The sequence below is a fragment of the Thamnophis elegans genome, chromosome 3 (assembly GCF_009769535.1).
Source record: "Thamnophis elegans isolate rThaEle1 chromosome 3, rThaEle1.pri, whole genome shotgun sequence".
NCBI classification, from domain to species: Eukaryota; Metazoa; Chordata; class Lepidosauria; order Squamata; family Colubridae; genus Thamnophis; species Thamnophis elegans.
The window spans coordinates 68805238-68823661 of record NC_045543.1 but is presented as its reverse complement, the minus strand read 5'-3'; the positions used below and the strand labels follow the sequence as shown (position 1 = coordinate 68823661).

Here is an 18424-nt window from a genome sequence, read left to right as displayed (position 1 = left end):
AAATAAGTATGCATCTTCAGTCATTTCATTTGATTCCAAATATTAAATTCAAACCAATTGCTTAAAATAATCTATAGGAGTATAGACCCCAAAACTCAGAACAATTGTTCTTATCTCATCTAAAAATGAAAGAAAGAAATTATGTAGAAAATCTCAAGTATATAATCTTAAATACAGTGTGTAATTGATCTTTTTTCTTGATAATATACATATCTGCTGAAGCATAAGGAAAAATCGTATGCATAAAGAAGGAAAAATGAAGCAGCTTGATGGTCACTAGTCATGAAAAAATGCTTTTATTCTTATGCTTATGCTTCTTATATACTGTAAGGAACCTGAGCAGACCAGTGCACTCAGTTATTTAGAATTATGTGTTTAAATAAATGTTCTGTTTGTTAACTAATATGTTTTTATATCCATAAACTCTTTAAATTATGGGCACAATAATAACCTTCAAATCCTGTGCAACAAAAATATGGGATTCAAGGCTCTTTTATTCCTTGTCTGCCTGTAGAATTATATTCATCTCAGCAGGGAAAATAATAAGCAAACCACAACTGATTAAGAAGATAACTTCATTTATCCTACTATATATCTTGAATGATAAGCCAGTCAGTTTGCCCCAGCTTTTGTTTTTAAATTCAATCAGATATAATTTGCAAAAGCTATTAAGCAACACATTTAGCAAAAACTAGAAAATTTGATCCTAGACTAGCTGAGTATTACCAAATTGAAATCACTTTGAGATAGCCCAAATCAACCAAGATTTTCATTACACCATTTTCATAAATATAAACAAGGCTAAAAAATATCTAAGTATGGTTTTACTATTCTGTTGTTGTTATTGACATTCTTGCAATCGTCTTATCCCCAATGTATGTGATAGGGTTTTGTTTTTTGAGGGGTTGGGTTGCATTCTTACATAGTAGAGATCAGAACCTGCTCCAAGATTTATTCTGTCTTTCTAATGCTGTCAGTTGACGAGCATCTTTGGAAAGATCATGTTTTGTCCTTGTTGCAGAGAGATGCACCTGAATGTTGGATGAGCAAAGGGATTTTTTTTGGCCATGCTTATATTTGATAATTGAAAAATCATGTCTGGTTCAAAATAATTCCAGCAAAGGAAAACTGAAGTAAGAGTACAGCTACAGTCATGGTTAATGGCAACTTCACTTAACAACCAATTTATCTGTCCCAACTGTGGTCACTAAATGAAGAATATCTGTAATTTGTGACATTTGTAGTGACTATTTGTCTATTATTGGTATTCTTATCGAATAAAAGGGCAAAAAAATCAATAATATTATGAAGATTCATTAAAGAAACAGTTCTGTTTTTAGCTAGCTTGGAAAGGTGTTTTCTATTAGCACTTCTATATTGCATAACTTTTACTGATATCAGAATATTTGAATTAAAGAAGATTTGAATTAAAAACTGATAGAACCTAATACTTTTATGGAGCTAAGCATATTTTTTAATTTTTGTCCATTTTGTACGGAACTACATCTTTTAAGACTCATGGTGGTCTACAGTACACTAAAATACAATACAGATTTCCAGAATATAACAAAATATTAAAGAAACAGTATTTAATAAGAATAATTGTAGAGCCCCATAACAGAAAATATACAATGATAATTTGCCATTCTCCATAGACCCACTGCTTTATATTTAAAAGCTTCCAAAAGGCCATTAGCAAAGGGACCAGCCTGACCTCTAAAGGGAAGATGTTCATAATGTAGAGGCTGCAAAGCAAACGAGCATTTTTAGGCCACAGCACTCCACACTGTAAAACTTGGGTATCAGAAAGAGTCCAGTCCCACTATCTAGATCCTAATCGAGATGTCAGCCAGCACAACTAATGTAGTTTTCATATGAAGTTCAAGTGAGAGCCTTTTGTAAAAGAATCCAGATAATCTGCTTCCTCTGGGTTGCTCTGAAATTAATTCCCAACCATGACTTCAATAATCTTCCCTAAAAGGGAAATATTGAAGACAGCATGATAGTTATGTAACATGCCAGGATCAAAGGAAGACTTTGTAATAAGAAAATGCATCAAAGGTTCCTTCAAGGATATCTCCACCCAGATTGAGACATGAGATCCACAACATGCCTCTACTGCTGGACTTGATGGGACAGGTAGATGTAATCAGGGAGAGGCGGTCTTTCAGATAACCAGACCCCATGTCATGTAGGGCTTTAAAAATCAAAAACAGCACCTTGATTTGAACCCAGAAGCAAACTGGTAACCACTGCAGTTCACGGAGCAGAGGTGTAATGTGCGACTGGGGGAATACATAACTTCTCTTGCCAGATCTTTTTTCATGGGTTGAAGCTTTCAGATACCCTTCAACAATATGACCAGGATGTGAGGAGAGCTTCACAATACAGGAATAGGTACAAATAGTGATAACATGAAGTTGTGCAAAGGTCCTAGTCAGACCTGCCATATGCTTGAGTAAGAGTTGTGAGTCCAGAAGGACTCCCAGATTTTGCACTGAGTCTGTTTGAGACATTCAGTACAGTGGTGGGATTCAGTCAGTTCGCACCTATTCGGGAGAACCGGTTGTTAACTTTCTAAGCAGTTTGGAGAACCGGTTGTTGGAAGAAATCTCCTTTTGTTTTTTTCCACTTTACAGGGCTAATCCTGTAAGGAAGACAGGAAGGAAATATTCTGGTGTTGTTTCTAGCCTAATCTTTATTGCCCTGCTTACAGAAACTGCCCCTCCAGTTAACCCTTATTACATTGTAACAGCTAAGGCAAAGTGCCCATCCACGTGAGTGACATTGAGTTGGCCACGCCCACCCAGTCACATGACCACCGAGCCACGCCTACCCAGCTGGTCATTAGGACAGAGAACCGGTTGTTAAATTCCTTGAATCCCACCACTGATTCAATACCAAAGTTGCTAAAATCCCAGATTCAGACGGCCCTAAAACTCAAAGCCACTCAGGCTTGTCAAGGTTCAGTTGGAGCCTGTTGTTCCAATTCCAGACCCTCACAGCCTTTAGGCACTGAGGCAAGACATCAAGAACATGCCTTAGATTGCCAGAGATAGAGAGATACAATTAAGTATCATCATATATTGATTATAACTCACCCTATGGCAAATCACACACTTTTTAAAGATTGGGAAGTACTTTTTCTAATCCAAGCTTTTACTCAAGCTTTAGTCACTTATGATTTTAACTACTATGATATATTCTACATGGAGATCACTCAGAATCTGTTGGAACTAGAAATGAGTTATCAATACTTCCTTTTTGCTCATGTAACTCTTCGACTCCACTAGCTACACTTGTACTTCCAGGAACAGTTGAAGATGTTGGTGGTCACCTATAAACCATTTAATGGTTTAAGATTTGGGCACCCACTTTTTTCTAGTTGTTTTTGCCCATCCAGCAAAATATGACATAGTTAGATCATTTCAGGTACCATCTATAAAAGACAGTCATTTTTAGAAACTAAACAACAGACAATCTCTGTAGTTGTGCTGAAGAGACAGATCCTACAGTATTGTCACAAAATTTTAAAGACTTAGGTTTTTCATTAGCCCTGAAGCAAGACAGTCACTGATATAGTCCCAGGCATATTTACATTCCCATTTTATTACTACCAGATCTTTTTTTATTCTACTGTAATGTGCTGTGAAATTGTGTCCCCCAAGCACTGATTGCCCTCCTTCACTCCTTCAAGGATATGTCTCAAAGAATTATGCAAGAACTTCCAAATTGCTACAGATTCCCTTCCATCCTCTCCAATAAAAATATTGACTCTTCTGTATCACTAAGTTGGAATACTGTATATCTTTCTTTTCTTTATCTATTTTCCATATTAAGTCTGATTATATAAATTTATTGCATCGATCAAACCTAGTACTACAGTTTTGATTCTGCTGCGACTTTTGTAGCATGTGTCTTATTTGACCTTTTCTTGGCATTCTTTTTATGTAACACTGAATTCTTTATGTGTATTTCTAGTCTGAATTTGGAGGAGGAACTGGATCAGATGAAAGTGCATGCCTCTAGAGATAAAGCTACAATACAAGAGTTGAATATGTGTCTTCAGCAGGAAAGAGAAGGTAAATTTGATTTAGCTATCATGACAATCTACAAGTACTCCTTGCTTAATGTCCTTGTAGCTGTAACCATTGCAGTGGTCACTATTCAAACAACCAGTTCATAATTACCATAATTTCAGCATCCTCAACCATGTGAGTGCCATTTGCGATCTTCTCTGCAAGTTTCAATAAGCAAAGCCAGCAGGAGGTCACAAATGTTGACCGTGGGGTGTTAAGAATATGCACGTTTTGCCTAATGATGGCAACTGGGACTGCTGGAACTGATGTCATAAGTTGGTGTGGTCACATGACTTCATGTCTTATGACCAAGTTGTTTAGTGACAGAGTTCCTGGTCCCAGTTCTTGCTGGGAAAAATTACTTATACTTGTACACTTTAAGCTAAGTCTGTAAGTGCTATGAATATGGATTACATATGAAAAATTATTATAAATCTATAATCCAAATTATGAACTCAGCAGTTATTTTACAGTTCATATTCATGGTTTCTTTATTTTTTGTAATGATAACACATTTTGACGCATGAACAAACAATATACTTCAGAACCTCTTTCACTTTCATATTTGATTCATTATTCTGGTTATTATATACTGTAGATAACACTTAGCATTTAGACTTATATATTGCTTTATAATGCTTTACAGCACTTTCTGCTGATGGTTTACAACATCATATTTTCCCCAACAACCTGGGTCTTCATTTTATCAATCTCAAAAGGAGTACCCCTTGAGCTGGTCAAAATCAAACTCCTGGTAGTGGGCAGTTAGCCTGCGATACTGCATTTTAATCACTGCCCCACTATGACTCTTACATTATTTAATAATAAACTAAATCACACTGGTCCTGTAAAGATGGCTATTCATATTTTTTTCTTAGTGGCTGCAATTGAGTATTATGAAACAATACTTTCATTTGAATCTAGTACTTTTTTGAGGTCAGATTCATTGATTAGTAATTTTTTTGGTTTTGCTGCCATAGGCAAGAGTTAGTATTAATAATACAAAAATATGTGATTTTTTTAAAAAAGTCATATAATATCATGTAATCACAAATTCAAGTAGTCTGATATGTATTTGGGGAGTTAGCATAACATCACATAAGGATTGTGTCTTTTTTTTTAAGTTGTCCTCTTTGTTTTAAACGAGCTTATTGTTGTATAGCTCAGAGGAAAGGCCTCTGAGAACTGGATAAATAGGGAAGAAATGTTGTCTTAAACAGAATTACACTGCTAAGTAGAGCCTTTCTTCATAGCAGCATTCATCCAAAAAATTAGGAATGATGATGATGATGATGTTACCATATATGGTATGGATTCTGACAGATAAATTTAAACTATTTGCATGACTGAAATGAACATTTTAATGAATGCCACTGTCTGTTACATTTTTTGTCCCAAATATTTTAGAACATGGAAAAATATAAAGATCCCTTTTCAATTTTTTTAATCTTACCTAAAATATACTGTATTTGTTAAGATATGGTAGCTGTATGTAATTCATATAACTAATTCTGTTATATGATCAACATTGAATGCTTTGATCAGTTTATTATTAAAAACTAAAAGAAAATCTCTGAAAAGTAAATGTAGATGTAAAAGCTACAATTGATATTCAAATGAGTGAATATTTTGAAAAAGATTAAAAGTAGAAAATGTATGTAGTACCACTGTGCTAAGGGACTATGCTTGGAACTAACATGGGTGAAAACAGATTTATATCAAGGTAAAGGTACATATTCCCCAGCTACACAATTTTTTTCTCTTCTGTTATCTTTAGAGTATTGCTCCATTTATTTCACGAACACAGAAGTTTTAATTGGGCATGACAAGTTCCAAAGACAAAAGAAAGGGCTAATTCAGTCTAACAAACTTGTTAGTCACTGTTTATGCCAAGATGATTGCTAACCTACAGAGAGTAGCATGTTTTTCTTCCACTTCTGCTTTGTTTGTAAATTGAAGATCATACCTGACCTACTCTGTCTACTTATAGTGCTGAATGGGATGGTTAAAGGAAATGTTTCCCGCATATTCATAGGTATATTTTATAAAGAATGTGATTTCCTAATATTTACAACTTCTAAGCAATTTTGATATAATTATTTTCCTTTATGTAACCTACTTACCATTTCACCATTGTTAGCTGTTGAGCATTTTATGAAAGTCAGCTGAATATGTGAACTGACTTCAGTGGAAAACATTGGAGCAACTTTTGAGCAAACTGCAGATTTAAGGGTGCAGCAATTAAGAAATGAAACTGGGTGTGTATTTGCAGGGAATGACTTTTCATTTGTTCCTGACAATTTACAGGAGATAGTTAATTGGAATGATTTATGAAAAGTGTTAGAACTTATATCAGAAATAATTTTCCTATAGCAGTTAAGTGGTGGAACAATTATTGTTTTGTAGAATTCATATTTCAGATTATATCCTTTTTGGCCAAATTTGGCCAAAGTCAGTTTTGAGATTTCAAGTTTGGATCTAGTCTGGGGAGAAATAGATTGTGAGATTGCTAGGCTCAGATCAATGTATAAATTATTAGTCACCAGTTGATTTTTTAATGTTTTAATTCTTTTAAATTTCTAACATTTTAGTGGAATGTCATATGTGATTTATTTTGTATGATGTATATTTGATCTTACAAAAACAAGAAGTTAAAGTTTTGCCCACTATAAGTGGTCCATAAAGTTTGTTTGCTCTGTTTACCTGGCACTCTGTTCTTCCTAAAAGGGATAAAAATCAAAGAACAAAACTGACAATGTAGATATAAAGATAGTAAATTCTCTTTCTGTAGCAAGGATGCATAATCTAAAAAAATTTTGAAGATGCAAAAAGAAGTATAGCATTCTCATCCTATATATATAATGTGCCTTTGAAAAGCTGGAGAAAAATCATGATGATGCTACCAGAATTATAGTATAGCATACAATTTTTTAAAGAGTCACTGATTTGAAACTGACCAAATGGCTTGACAATAAAATATACCACTATATTCTTAGTCAATGAACTCATTTCTTTGAAATGTTTTAGTATTGCTTTACTGGAATATTTACTGGAATTACAATGTATTATTTATTCTTCTTTCAAGAACTGCTCTATAAACTTGGTGAAGAAGATGAGGTCAACCACAGTACTCCAAAGAAGAATGTGAAAGAAATATCAGCACAGACATTACAGAAGGTATCCTAATCAGTAAGATATTGAGCTCCACATGTTAAATCTCAATTTCAGTACAAGGAATCATATATTAAAAGACAACATTGATGAATATAAGCCATGTGTTATTTTTTTAATTACCACTCATAACTCAAAATAATTCTGTCAAAATTGTGTCAGAAATCAATGCTCTATATTTGGCTCTGTTCAAGTTAATGGTTTGTGCAGAAAAACAAATGTGCACTTTCTCAGAGTCGGATTATTCTTACTCTTATTCTAAATATATGGCTTTAGGAATATAAAGTGTGTCTCACTTTAAAGATAAAAAACATTGAATAGTTCTGTACTTATTTTGCACTGTATTAACAAATAATTAAGATCAGATCTTGGAAATCCACGTATCCAGGAATAAAAGAAGACAAACAAGATTTGTTATTCCCTTCTATTAGGTTTTCACATCACTAGAAGAAGTACAGTATGTATAATTTGTTCAGGTAGAGCAGTCTGTTAACAGCTGCTTTTTAACAAGGTGTGTTTTAACCTATGTTTTATTTCCTATACAAATAATCCTGAAAACAACTTTCTGCATATCATCCCTTTTTCTTAAAAGATTTAATGTAGGTTTTAAAAAAATACATCAGAACAGAATAGAGAAGATCTTATGTGGCAAAATAATAATAACAACATCCCAGACTTAACAGTTATTGATGAGAAAGTCTTGAGAGTGGATGTGGCAATACAAAAGAAGAGAAAAAAGTAGAGAAAATCACAAAATACAAAGGCCTGCAAATAGAAATGGCAAAAGAAAGCAAAGACAATACCAATGGTTACTGGGTCCTTAGGTGCAATCCCAAAGCAACTGGAAGCGTCACTTGAACACTATCAACACTGACAAAATCACCATCATTCAATTGGCAGTTTTGTTTGTAACAGCTTACATCCTATGATGATACTTCTAACACTGTTCAACAACCACATCTGCCTTTCCCAGGTCCTTGGGAGATCTCAATAGGTGGATAAAAATGCCAAATTCAGCCTAAATATCTGGCTGACTGCAACCAATCATAAACACAAACACACACACACACACACACACACACACACTTTTAGGCACATATATTGACACACATATATACACAGATATATAGATCAAGTCAAGGCAGTGAACTTAGTATTCCTGCCTCCTGTTTTCTCTCTCACTGAGGAAGTGGCTGATTTAAAATCACTTATCCAGCTAATGAATTTAGCTGTGTCCATTTATTTTTATATTTGTAAAATAGCTTGTAAGTACAGTAGTTTTCAGCAGATCAGGGGATTGTATATATTGCCATATTTCTAGGTATGAAGGTTCTCATCTCATTATTACTAAATGACAAACATATTAAAGTAATAACTGAGAACAAGAAATGCTCACATTCATTTATCTTAAGATAGAGTGAGTAATGGAAAACAAATTGAGTGATAGAGGATGTCGTAGCTGTCACCCGTGGGATAGAAGAAGTTTATGATACATAATTTTAATGACATAACTGTCAAGAATGGTTTGGCATAATACAGAACCCTTGAAGATGTCTTTTACAAACTACTGGAATATAGTAGGAAGTAATAGCTTTATTAATTCCTTCTAGAGCAATTTCTAATTTGAAATTCTGGAATGAAGAACATTCAATTATGGTATCTTCTGCCTAAAGTGTGAAATTTCTTTTCTTGCACAGCAATCTCAGTGCTTGAGTTACTTAAGCCCAAATTCAAAAATTTGCTTACAGCAGAGGCTCAAAGATACATTGACATAACACTTTGTTGCTTTATCACAAACAAGAATGAATACTTCTTTAGATATTGTTCCTGTGAGCATATCAGTTTTGCATAATGTGGTAACTTCTCCCTCACCAATTTTAGTATTCATTATCGATGTTTTGGTATAATGTCCCTTTTTTTTAACACCCCCCCCCCAAATGGTACAGATAGTCCTCAACTTACGACCACAATGGAACCCAAAATTTATGTTGCTAAGTGAGACCATTGTTAAGTGAGTTTTGTCTCACTTTACAACCTTTCTTGTTACAGTTGTTAAGTGAATCATTGCAGGTGTTAAATTAGTATCATGGTTGTTAAGTGAATCTGGCTTCCCCATTGACTTTGCTTGTCAGAAGGTCGCAAAAGCTGATCGCATGACCCCGAAATACTTCAACTGTCATAAATATGAGTCAGTTGCCAAATGTCTGAATTTTGATCATGTAAACCATGGGGATGCTGCAATGGTCACAAGTGTGAAAATCAGTCATAAGCAACTTTTTTCCATTTTTTTCTGCTGAAATACAGAGTTTTAATAACAAACTTGTTTTAAATCACGATACAAACTCAAAGCCAAAATTGTGACTACTACATAATTATTATTTTTTTAAAAAGTTGAATAATCACAATCTTATTATAAATATGTATTTTATTTCATATCCCTTTTGTGTCACTATGTAGGGGATTTTAATTTATTTTATTATCTGTCCTTTTTTAACAGATGTATTGCAATACAAATGCATTCCTTCTCATTACCTTGAAGTTATTTTTCACTTTGTTTGAAATAGCTGTGTTGGATGCAATTTTATTTCCAGAGATTATATAGGACATTAAGTCATAATGAAAAGACCAGCCTCTACATAAAACATTAAAAGTGATTTTTTTTGGTATTGCATTTAGATTTCACAATTGGAAAGAAGAATAATGGGCTTTGAAAAAGAATCCAAGAAGCTGAAGGAAATTAATAAAGGGTTAGTTAAGGACAAAAGTGAGTTGAAACTATTGCTTAAAAAGCATACAGGAGATGCAGAAGACAGAGAAAAAGAGCTGAATATACTGGTGGAAAAGATCACAGAAGCAAAGAAGGACAAATCAAAGCTCCAGTTAATAATAGATGAATTGGAAAAAGAGGTCACCTCTCTGAAGAGGCAAGTGGACGAAGGAAATTTATTGAAAAATGAAAATGTGGATTTGCTGATTCAAGTAAAACAATTGCAGAGCTTATGGGACAAAGCAAAAACGGTTAACTCCAAAGCCACAGTGGAAGCAGCTTGTGGACAATGTAGGTGTAAGAATATAGGTGTCAATGTTAAATTGAAAACAGCAAAGAAAAAAAGCTTAGTGGAACATCAGTCTCTTTGCAATCAGTCCATCAAGGATATGAGCGGTGCACTTGAGAACTTCAGTAAGGACGGCTGGGAAGATATGAGTGAAAGCAGGTACAGCTCTCATTAACTTAGCTCTGTAGAAGGGACACTGTGCATATGTAAAACACTAGCAAATAGAAATTGAATTTCAACTACTGTCGATTTGGTATGCAGAAAAAATACTGTCAGAGTCTTTGAAATATCTTGGGAGGTCTTGTTCTGAGTTTATTGACTGAAATTTGCATGCAAAATTAGCCACAACTGCATGAGTATTTGAATAGGTGCCAGGAAACCCAAAAGAAGGCAATGCTTGATTTCTTCTAGTGATGCTATTTTCATGTAGTCATGAGGCTTGAAATTGACAGTTTGGCAGGTCGATTTAATTTGCTGGCCCTTTGCATATTCACTGCTGACAGCTAAGGATTCCCAGGCATGCCTATGAAGTCAGTTTAGTTATCTTGTGACATGCTGACCCAGGAGGAGAAACACTTTTCCCCTTAATTTGGTTAGATAAATTTTAAATGACCCATTTCAGCTTGCTACCAGATGTCTACAAGCTGTTTTGTGTCCTTTAAATTAAGGACCATCCACACTAATTATTTCATGTATGTTTTATGCACAGTCATTGTACTGAGTGTAATTGAATGATAGTTGAAAATTAGTTCTGTAACTATAAGTAGAATTGCATAGGTTCCTTAGATCCCACAACATAACAAAACTTATTTCTAGACTGAAATCAGGTGTTTTATAGTGATTTCATAAGGTATGAGTACAAAGTTTCTTATCTTTTACTTGATTTTACTTTATATAGAATTTATATACATAATATACTACTTTATATACATAATTCAGTGACAATCACAGGCCTTGTACTGAACTTTTTAATTGCTTGATTGATATCCTACCTTTTCTTCAGGGGTTAAAGTATGTATGAATGAAAGCAGATTTATGGATTTAAAATTTATCTGTCAAAATCAGATAACTTTCAACACCTTACAAGCTCATATAGTGCATTAAAATAACTGAATTAATAGCTTTTCTTCCCATTTTGCTTCATGCAAAAACCCTAGCAGGTAGATTTTTCTAAAAATGACTGATTTTTCAAAAATCATCCAGTGAGCTTCTACAGTTGAGATGGACTTTCATCTGGGTTTCTCTGGTAGTAGTCCAACATCTAAACTATACAGTATATCATCATTTGTCCACTGTGTTATTTACTAAATAATTGATTAATTAATGCTATTAATTAATGATATCTGGAAAATTGGATATAATTTAGCTTTTGTATGATAGAAAGAAAGAAAACTTACTAGTTCTTATTTGTAGAACTTTATACATTTTGTATATTAGTTAAATTCAGCTATTTATAGTTTAAATTTATGATAAGTTGATTTGTACAACATTTGCTTTAAACAAATGACCTGGTCCATAGTTATCTTAATATGCACAACCATGAATAAACCATCATTGGTTTCAAATGAGTTTCCTCATGACTGCTCCAGCATAAAAAAGGGAAGTGGACACAAAAAGTTCTGAATAATATAAGATCAGACACAATTGTTTGAAGATATTTTTAGGCATCAACTACTGACTCCACAACCATAAATTCTTTCTTTGCTATTGCAATTTATTTGTGGTTAGAGAAACAAAACATGAAAATAATCCAAATTAAGGAAAAAGGCTTAATATAAAGGTAAATAATATAATTGCAATAGCATTAACACTTATATATGTTTCACAGTGCTTTACAACCCTCTCTAAGCAGCCAGCATATTTCCCCAACACTCTGAGTCCTCATTTTACTGACCTCAGAAGAATGGAAGGCTGAGTCAACCTTGAGCCGGTGAGACTTGAGCTGCTGGCAGTTGGCAGTGAGCAGAATTAGCCTGCAATACTGCATTCTAACCACTGTACCACCATGGCACTTTTTATAATAAGACATAATATAATAAAAATTAACACAAACATAGAAAACTGATAAAAGAAAAAGTCTCAATGGTCCATCAAGTCTGCCCTTTGAGTGTTTTATTTTTTTCTTTTTAATTAATTTGTTGTTTTTAATTATTATTTTTATTTTTGTTGGATGATAGGCATTTGTTTATCTCAAGCATGTTTAGATTCAGTTGCTGATGATTCACCCACTGTCTCTGCTGAAAGTTGCTACCAGGCTTCCACTATTCTTTCTGGGAAGTAATACTTTCTAATGTTACTTTTGAGCGTCCCTCCTATCAGTTTGAGATTATGCACGTGTTCTTGATTTTTGCTTAATATTGAAAATACCGCCTTCTACAACCTTACTCACACCCTTAATATATTTAAAGATTTCAGTCATGTCCTCTTCCTCTCGTTCCCTTCTCTCTTCTAAGCTGTACATATTCAGAAATATTTTGTCTCTCAAACCTTGCACCATTTTTAATACCTGTTTCTGGACTTGCTCAATTGGTATCTTTTTTTAAGTGAGGTCTCTGACTAAAACCCTATATAGTGAGATTTGGACTCATTTTTCTTGCTGGGTAATATTATCAAACTATTATGGTACATTGGTGATCACTGGAACCCAAGTTTTCCCCATCAGCGTCTAATACCCTATTCACATTTGTCAAAACTAAACGTAGAATATAATCCCCTCTTGTTGGCCATTTTACTAACTGTTTTCGAGAGACACCTTTTAATGCCTCTAACACAGGGGTGTCAAAACTGGTGTCTTCACGTGATGTATCGTGACTTTCCCCCCCTTCGCTAAACCAGATGTGGGCATGGCCAGCCATGATGCATCTGGCCTGTGGGCTACAAGTTTGACAGATCTGCTCTAACACATCCCTGCTCCTGCTTGTAAGTGTATTTGAAAGGTTTGTCATCTCTTGGTGTAGCAGATTGATAGTGGATTACCACTTACTTTTGAGTTTGTGCCCATGAAATTTTAGTTTGGGACATGTTTTTTAAAGCTGGATATTCAAATTTCTCTTCTGTACCTTGAAGAGAGATGTCATCCATAATGCCAAAAATGTATGAAATAGGTTAATTGTAATTGATAATATCTCCAGTTAACTTTCCTTTGGGATAAAGGGCTTGTAATTAGAAGCTTATTGTCAAGGCTACACTGTAAACTATAGTCTATATGTCACTATCAGCTTGACTGACAAACCAATTATCGTTAATGATCAGGGGCCTGATGCTCATTTCAGCAAGCTCAGTACCAAGCGTAGTTTTTCAGCAGTCGTTACTATAATGAATCCACCCACTCTAAACTTATCCCTCAGCTTTTTGTAGCTGAAGAAAAAGGAAAATAAGAATTATTCTAAACTCTCACTTCTTCCCAAATGAATTGTTTGCAACCAGATTTTCTTATTGTGAAATTTCGTCTATAGAGCCATCAGTGATATAGGTTTAAAAGTTTGTTGCTACCAGTGCTGAATTTATTATTGCCAAACTTGAATTGGTCCTAAGAATGGATAGTATTCTGCACAACATATATTCTGCAGGCTTCACATGGTCTACCTGAGTTTTTTTTTAAATAAGCCAATAAATTCACTGTTTCTGCCCCAAAATATGCACTTATGGGCCTCCAATGCTACTAGACCTCATTGCCTCCACCAGTTGCAGTGCTTCGGCTGCCCAACTAGCTGAACAGCTGATCAGTGAACAAAGTATTCCTTTATGGCCTGCTATTATTTTTAATTTATTTTTATGATCGCCTTCTCCTCTATAAATCATAAAGCCTGTTACAGTACATATTAGGGAAGACTAACGTCCCATGAGAGAACCAGTTTGGTATAGCATTTAAGGAATCAGGCTAGAAACTGGGAGATTAGGGAGTTCTAGTCCTGCCTTAGGCACAAAATCAGCTGGGTGACCTTGGACCATTCACTCGCTCTGAGCCCTGGGAAGCAGACAATGGCAAACCACTTCTGAAATATTGCCAAGATAAATGCAGGTATTTGTCCACACAGTAGACATGAGACTTATTTGAAAACATTTCTCAACTCCCCTCCATTCCCATCTCCCCCCCCCAAAAAAAATACAAACCCTTCTATGGTCTCTTTTTATGAGGAGATTAGAGTTTAGAGGTTCTCTTTTCCTGAGCTCATTCTTTCCTGCATTCAGAATTCCAAACATTCCTAGGATCAATAGTTTTTTTGCTTCTTATTTACTCAGACTATAGTAGAAGGCTTGAACTGACATTAATCTATATTCCCTCCCCCCTCCCTCCCTTCCTCTAGTAGGCATTGCCTGTTTATAAAGTTTGCTACATTCTCCCTCTTTAGGTTCATATTATCCCCGTTTTGCATAAATAATATGACTGCTGCAGAGGTGGATTGCAAATACCAGTGCTACCGGTTTGCTCGTGCTCGTGCACACAATGCTCTTGTGCATATGCAGAAACATCTGGCAGGTGGGTAGAGCCTCCCGCCGCTGCCACTACCGGTTCTCCCGAACGAGGAGCAACCCATCTCTGGACTGCTGACAAAACAGCAGTAGTCTGGGAGGGATGGCATCTGCATTGTGGAATGTGCACATCGTTTCCTCTTCCTTTTTCACATTCTTGACTTCTTTTGTATATTTCTTTCACTTACGGTATTGATCAACTTAATTTTATTGCGCTATAGCTAAAACAGACAAGTGACTTCCCATGCATTACAATCTATAAAACTTGTATGAAAGGTACATAAAAATGAGAATAGAAAATGTGAAGATCAGAGAATGTAGATTTTGAGCTGCTCAACTGCTCTAGAAAAAAATAGAATAGGTTATTGTTATTCCTATTCATTCTGATTCTAAATATATGTCCTTGAACACATTCCTGTGATAAGATCATATAATCATCTTATGAGATAATGGACCTTATATAGAGAACCCTTTTGAAGTTCAAAACGAACTTCACCGTAGGAATTCATCAGTGCTCATTTAGACATTATTTGTTCCTTCAGTGCATCCTTCTTTGAAAACCTGAAAAGTTTATTTAGAGTGAGGGGCAACAAGTGTTATATTCTGTTTAAAGAAGTGTCACAAATACTGCTCAGAAAAGCAAAATACCTCATTCAACACTTTTAACTAAGAAATCTGGAAATTAAAACATTGGTTTGATACCTCAAAAATGTCCAGTACATTATAAATATACTTATTTTCTTTCTTGCCATCATCTCAGCACATTGAACTGGAAAGCCATCTCCTACCAACTCCATTATATGCTGCTTCATATATATAAGCTGAAACCTGATGTTTTTTCTAAATGCTTTCTGATTTTTAGGTTAATTGGCCCAGTGGTCTCCCTATAATTTTTCCTCAGTTGACTTCCATTACTTATGCTAAGATATTCAATTGCAAATCAAAGCATATTCTACAGGAACTGTACCTTCTTCAACTTTTCCCTATTCGATATGAATCTCACTCTTCAACATGTAAAACCTTGTGATAATTTGTGCATGATCACAGTTTCACAGTGTTACATCAATTCAGTACTATCTTGATGTTTAGGCATGGTTTGATGTATTGTTGGAGAAGTAGTTCTGTCATCTATCTATTTTTTAGAAGATCACTTGCCCCATTTCTATGGGAAAATTTGTTAATCACCATTGTTTGGGATACATGGATAGCACAATGAAATAGCCCTTACCCACAACTTGGTTCTTCAAATAATTATTCCTATATTTGTGTTATCCAGGATGATTTACTCTGCATATTTTTATTCATACAGATAACTAGGAATCACTGAGAAAAGGGAACCATTCCCAGGAGCATGAAGTATAGGATGCATCTCCTGCCAAAAATGTCTTCTGCTGTAGAAGGTTCTCAATGTGGGTTCTGCAGAAGTGTATTTCCTATAACTCTAAATGTACAGAAGTTATAGCAATGACTTTATTTGTTCTACAATTGGTCAGTTATAGACAATTAAATCTAAAACCGGTAAATCTTTTTTTTTTCAAATGCATTCTTCTTAGTGACTCTGAAATACTGAATTTTGAAAACCTGGAGACAAGAGCAGTACATCATATTTCAGTGACAAAAAGAAATGAACAGCAAGAACAAAATAAGATTGAGAATAATAAAATAATTCCAAGCAGCATGTGTTCAGGAAATGAAAGCAAATTACGTCAGAAAAAGGTAAGATTTGAGTTACTTCAATGCATTCACTTATGCTGCTTTTTTAATGCCACTGACAAATATTTATAAAAGTAACTGAATAACACTGTCTATTATATATAATGTAAATGCTCCCATCCAGGGGTGGGATTGAAAAAAGTTAGCAACCAATTCTCTGCCCCGTTTCTGGCTGGGCATAGCCTCCTGTACCATGGCGGGAGCAGTGGTTTCACTTTCCCCAGGCTCCGGAGGCTTTCCCCAAGCCTCCAGGAGGGCGAAAAGGGCCTCCGGAGGCTAGAAATGGGCTCTGGAGGCCCTCCAGAGGCTGGAAATGGGCCCGTTTCCATACTTCCTGGAGGCCTGTTTTTCTCCCTTCCAGATCCTCCGTGGGAGCCCTACATGGAGACTCCAGAGAGAGGAAGGGAAGGGTGGGCAGGATCATCCAGGAGTATATTCGGGCTCTAAGAACAGCCAAAAGATCACACATTGCCTCCTTGGTAGCGTCCGCCGAGTCCCGCCCAGCCGCCCTGTTTAGGATAACCCGCTCCCTCCTGAATAGGAGGGAGACGGAGAACCCCTTACAGGGTAAGGCTGAGGAGTATGTACAGTTCTTGGCGGACAAAGTTGCTCGGTTTCGATCGGACCTGGACTCCACTCCTGCAGATCCAGCCGAGACACAAGGGAATGATCTGGCAGGCCATCTCTGGGTTGAGTTTCAGGATGTTGCCTCCGGGGATGTGGACAAGGCTATGCGAGCTGTGAGCGCCTCCACCTGCATTCTGGACCCGTGTCCCTCCTGGCTGGTTGCCAGCAGCAGTGAGGTGACACGAGGCTGGATCCAGGCGGTTGTTACCACCTCTCTTCGGGAGGGGCATCTCCCCACCGCGCTGAAGGCGGCGGTGGTGAGACCCCTCCTGAAGAAACCGTCCTTGGATCCAGCAATTCTTAACAACTACCGTCCAGTCTCCAACCTCCCCTTTGTGGGGAAGGTTGTTGAGAAGGTGGTGGCTCTCCAGCTTCAGCGTACCTTGGAGGAAGCTAACTATCTTGACCCCTTCCAGTCTGGCTTCAGGCCCGGTTACAGCACAGAAACCGCTTTGGTCGCATTGACCGATGATCTCTGGAGAGCCAGAGATGGAGGCCATGCGTCCATCCTGGTTCTCCTTGACCTCTCAGCGGCTTTCGATACCATCGACCATGGTATCCTTCTGCGACGACTGCGGGAGGTGGGGGTGGGCGGCACTGTTCTGCAGTGGTTCTCCTCCTACCTCTCGGACAGGTCGCAGTCGGTGTTGGTGGGGGGGCAGAGATCGTCCCCGAGGCCCCTTACTTGTGGGGTGCCGCAGGGTTCGGTCTTATCCCCCCTACTATTTAACATATACATGAAACCGCTGGGCGAGATCATTCGGAGGCACGGGATAAAATACCACCAATATGCGGACGATACACAGTTGTATCTGTCCGCCCCGTGCCAACTCAATGAAGCGGTGGAAGTGATGAACCGAGGCCTTGAGGCTGTCAAAGACTGGATGAGAGCTAACAAACTGGTGCTCAACCCGGAAAAGACCGAGTGGCTGTTGTGTTTTCCTCCCAATAATTTGGCTAATGTTCCATCAATCAGGCTGGGGGGACAAAATTTATACCCCTCAGACAGGGTCCGCAACTTGGGAGTCCTCCTGGACCCACAGCTGAGTTTCGACCATCATTTGTCAGCTGTGACCAGGGGGGCATTTGCTCAGGTTCGCCTGATGCGCCAGTTGCGGCCCTACCTGAACAGGGAGGCCCTCACAACAGTCACTCGAGCCCTTGTGATCTCTAGGCTGGAATACTGCAACGTGCTCTACATGGGGCTGCCCTTGAAGAGCATCCGGCGACTTCAGCTAGTCCAGAATGCGGCCGCGCGAGTGATCGTGGGCGCACCACGGTTCGCCCACATAACACCGATCCTCC

At 36.8% G+C, this 18424-nt stretch overlaps 1 protein-coding gene across 3 annotated transcripts in view; it reads left to right on the top strand.

Annotated features, from left to right (window-relative positions):
- The window catches only part of CNTLN (centlein), a 218812-nt gene that overhangs the window by 131988 nt on the left and 68400 nt on the right, over positions 1-18424 (top strand). For all 3 annotated transcript variants that reach the window (XM_032214335.1, XM_032214333.1, XM_032214336.1), the window contains 4 exons: positions 3982-4082; positions 7165-7256; positions 9927-10465; positions 16333-16495. In XM_032214335.1, the coding sequence (XP_032070226.1) occupies positions 3982-4082; positions 7165-7256; positions 9927-10465; positions 16333-16495 (895 nt within the window). The remainder of the gene's footprint in view (positions 1-3981; positions 4083-7164; positions 7257-9926; positions 10466-16332; positions 16496-18424) is intronic.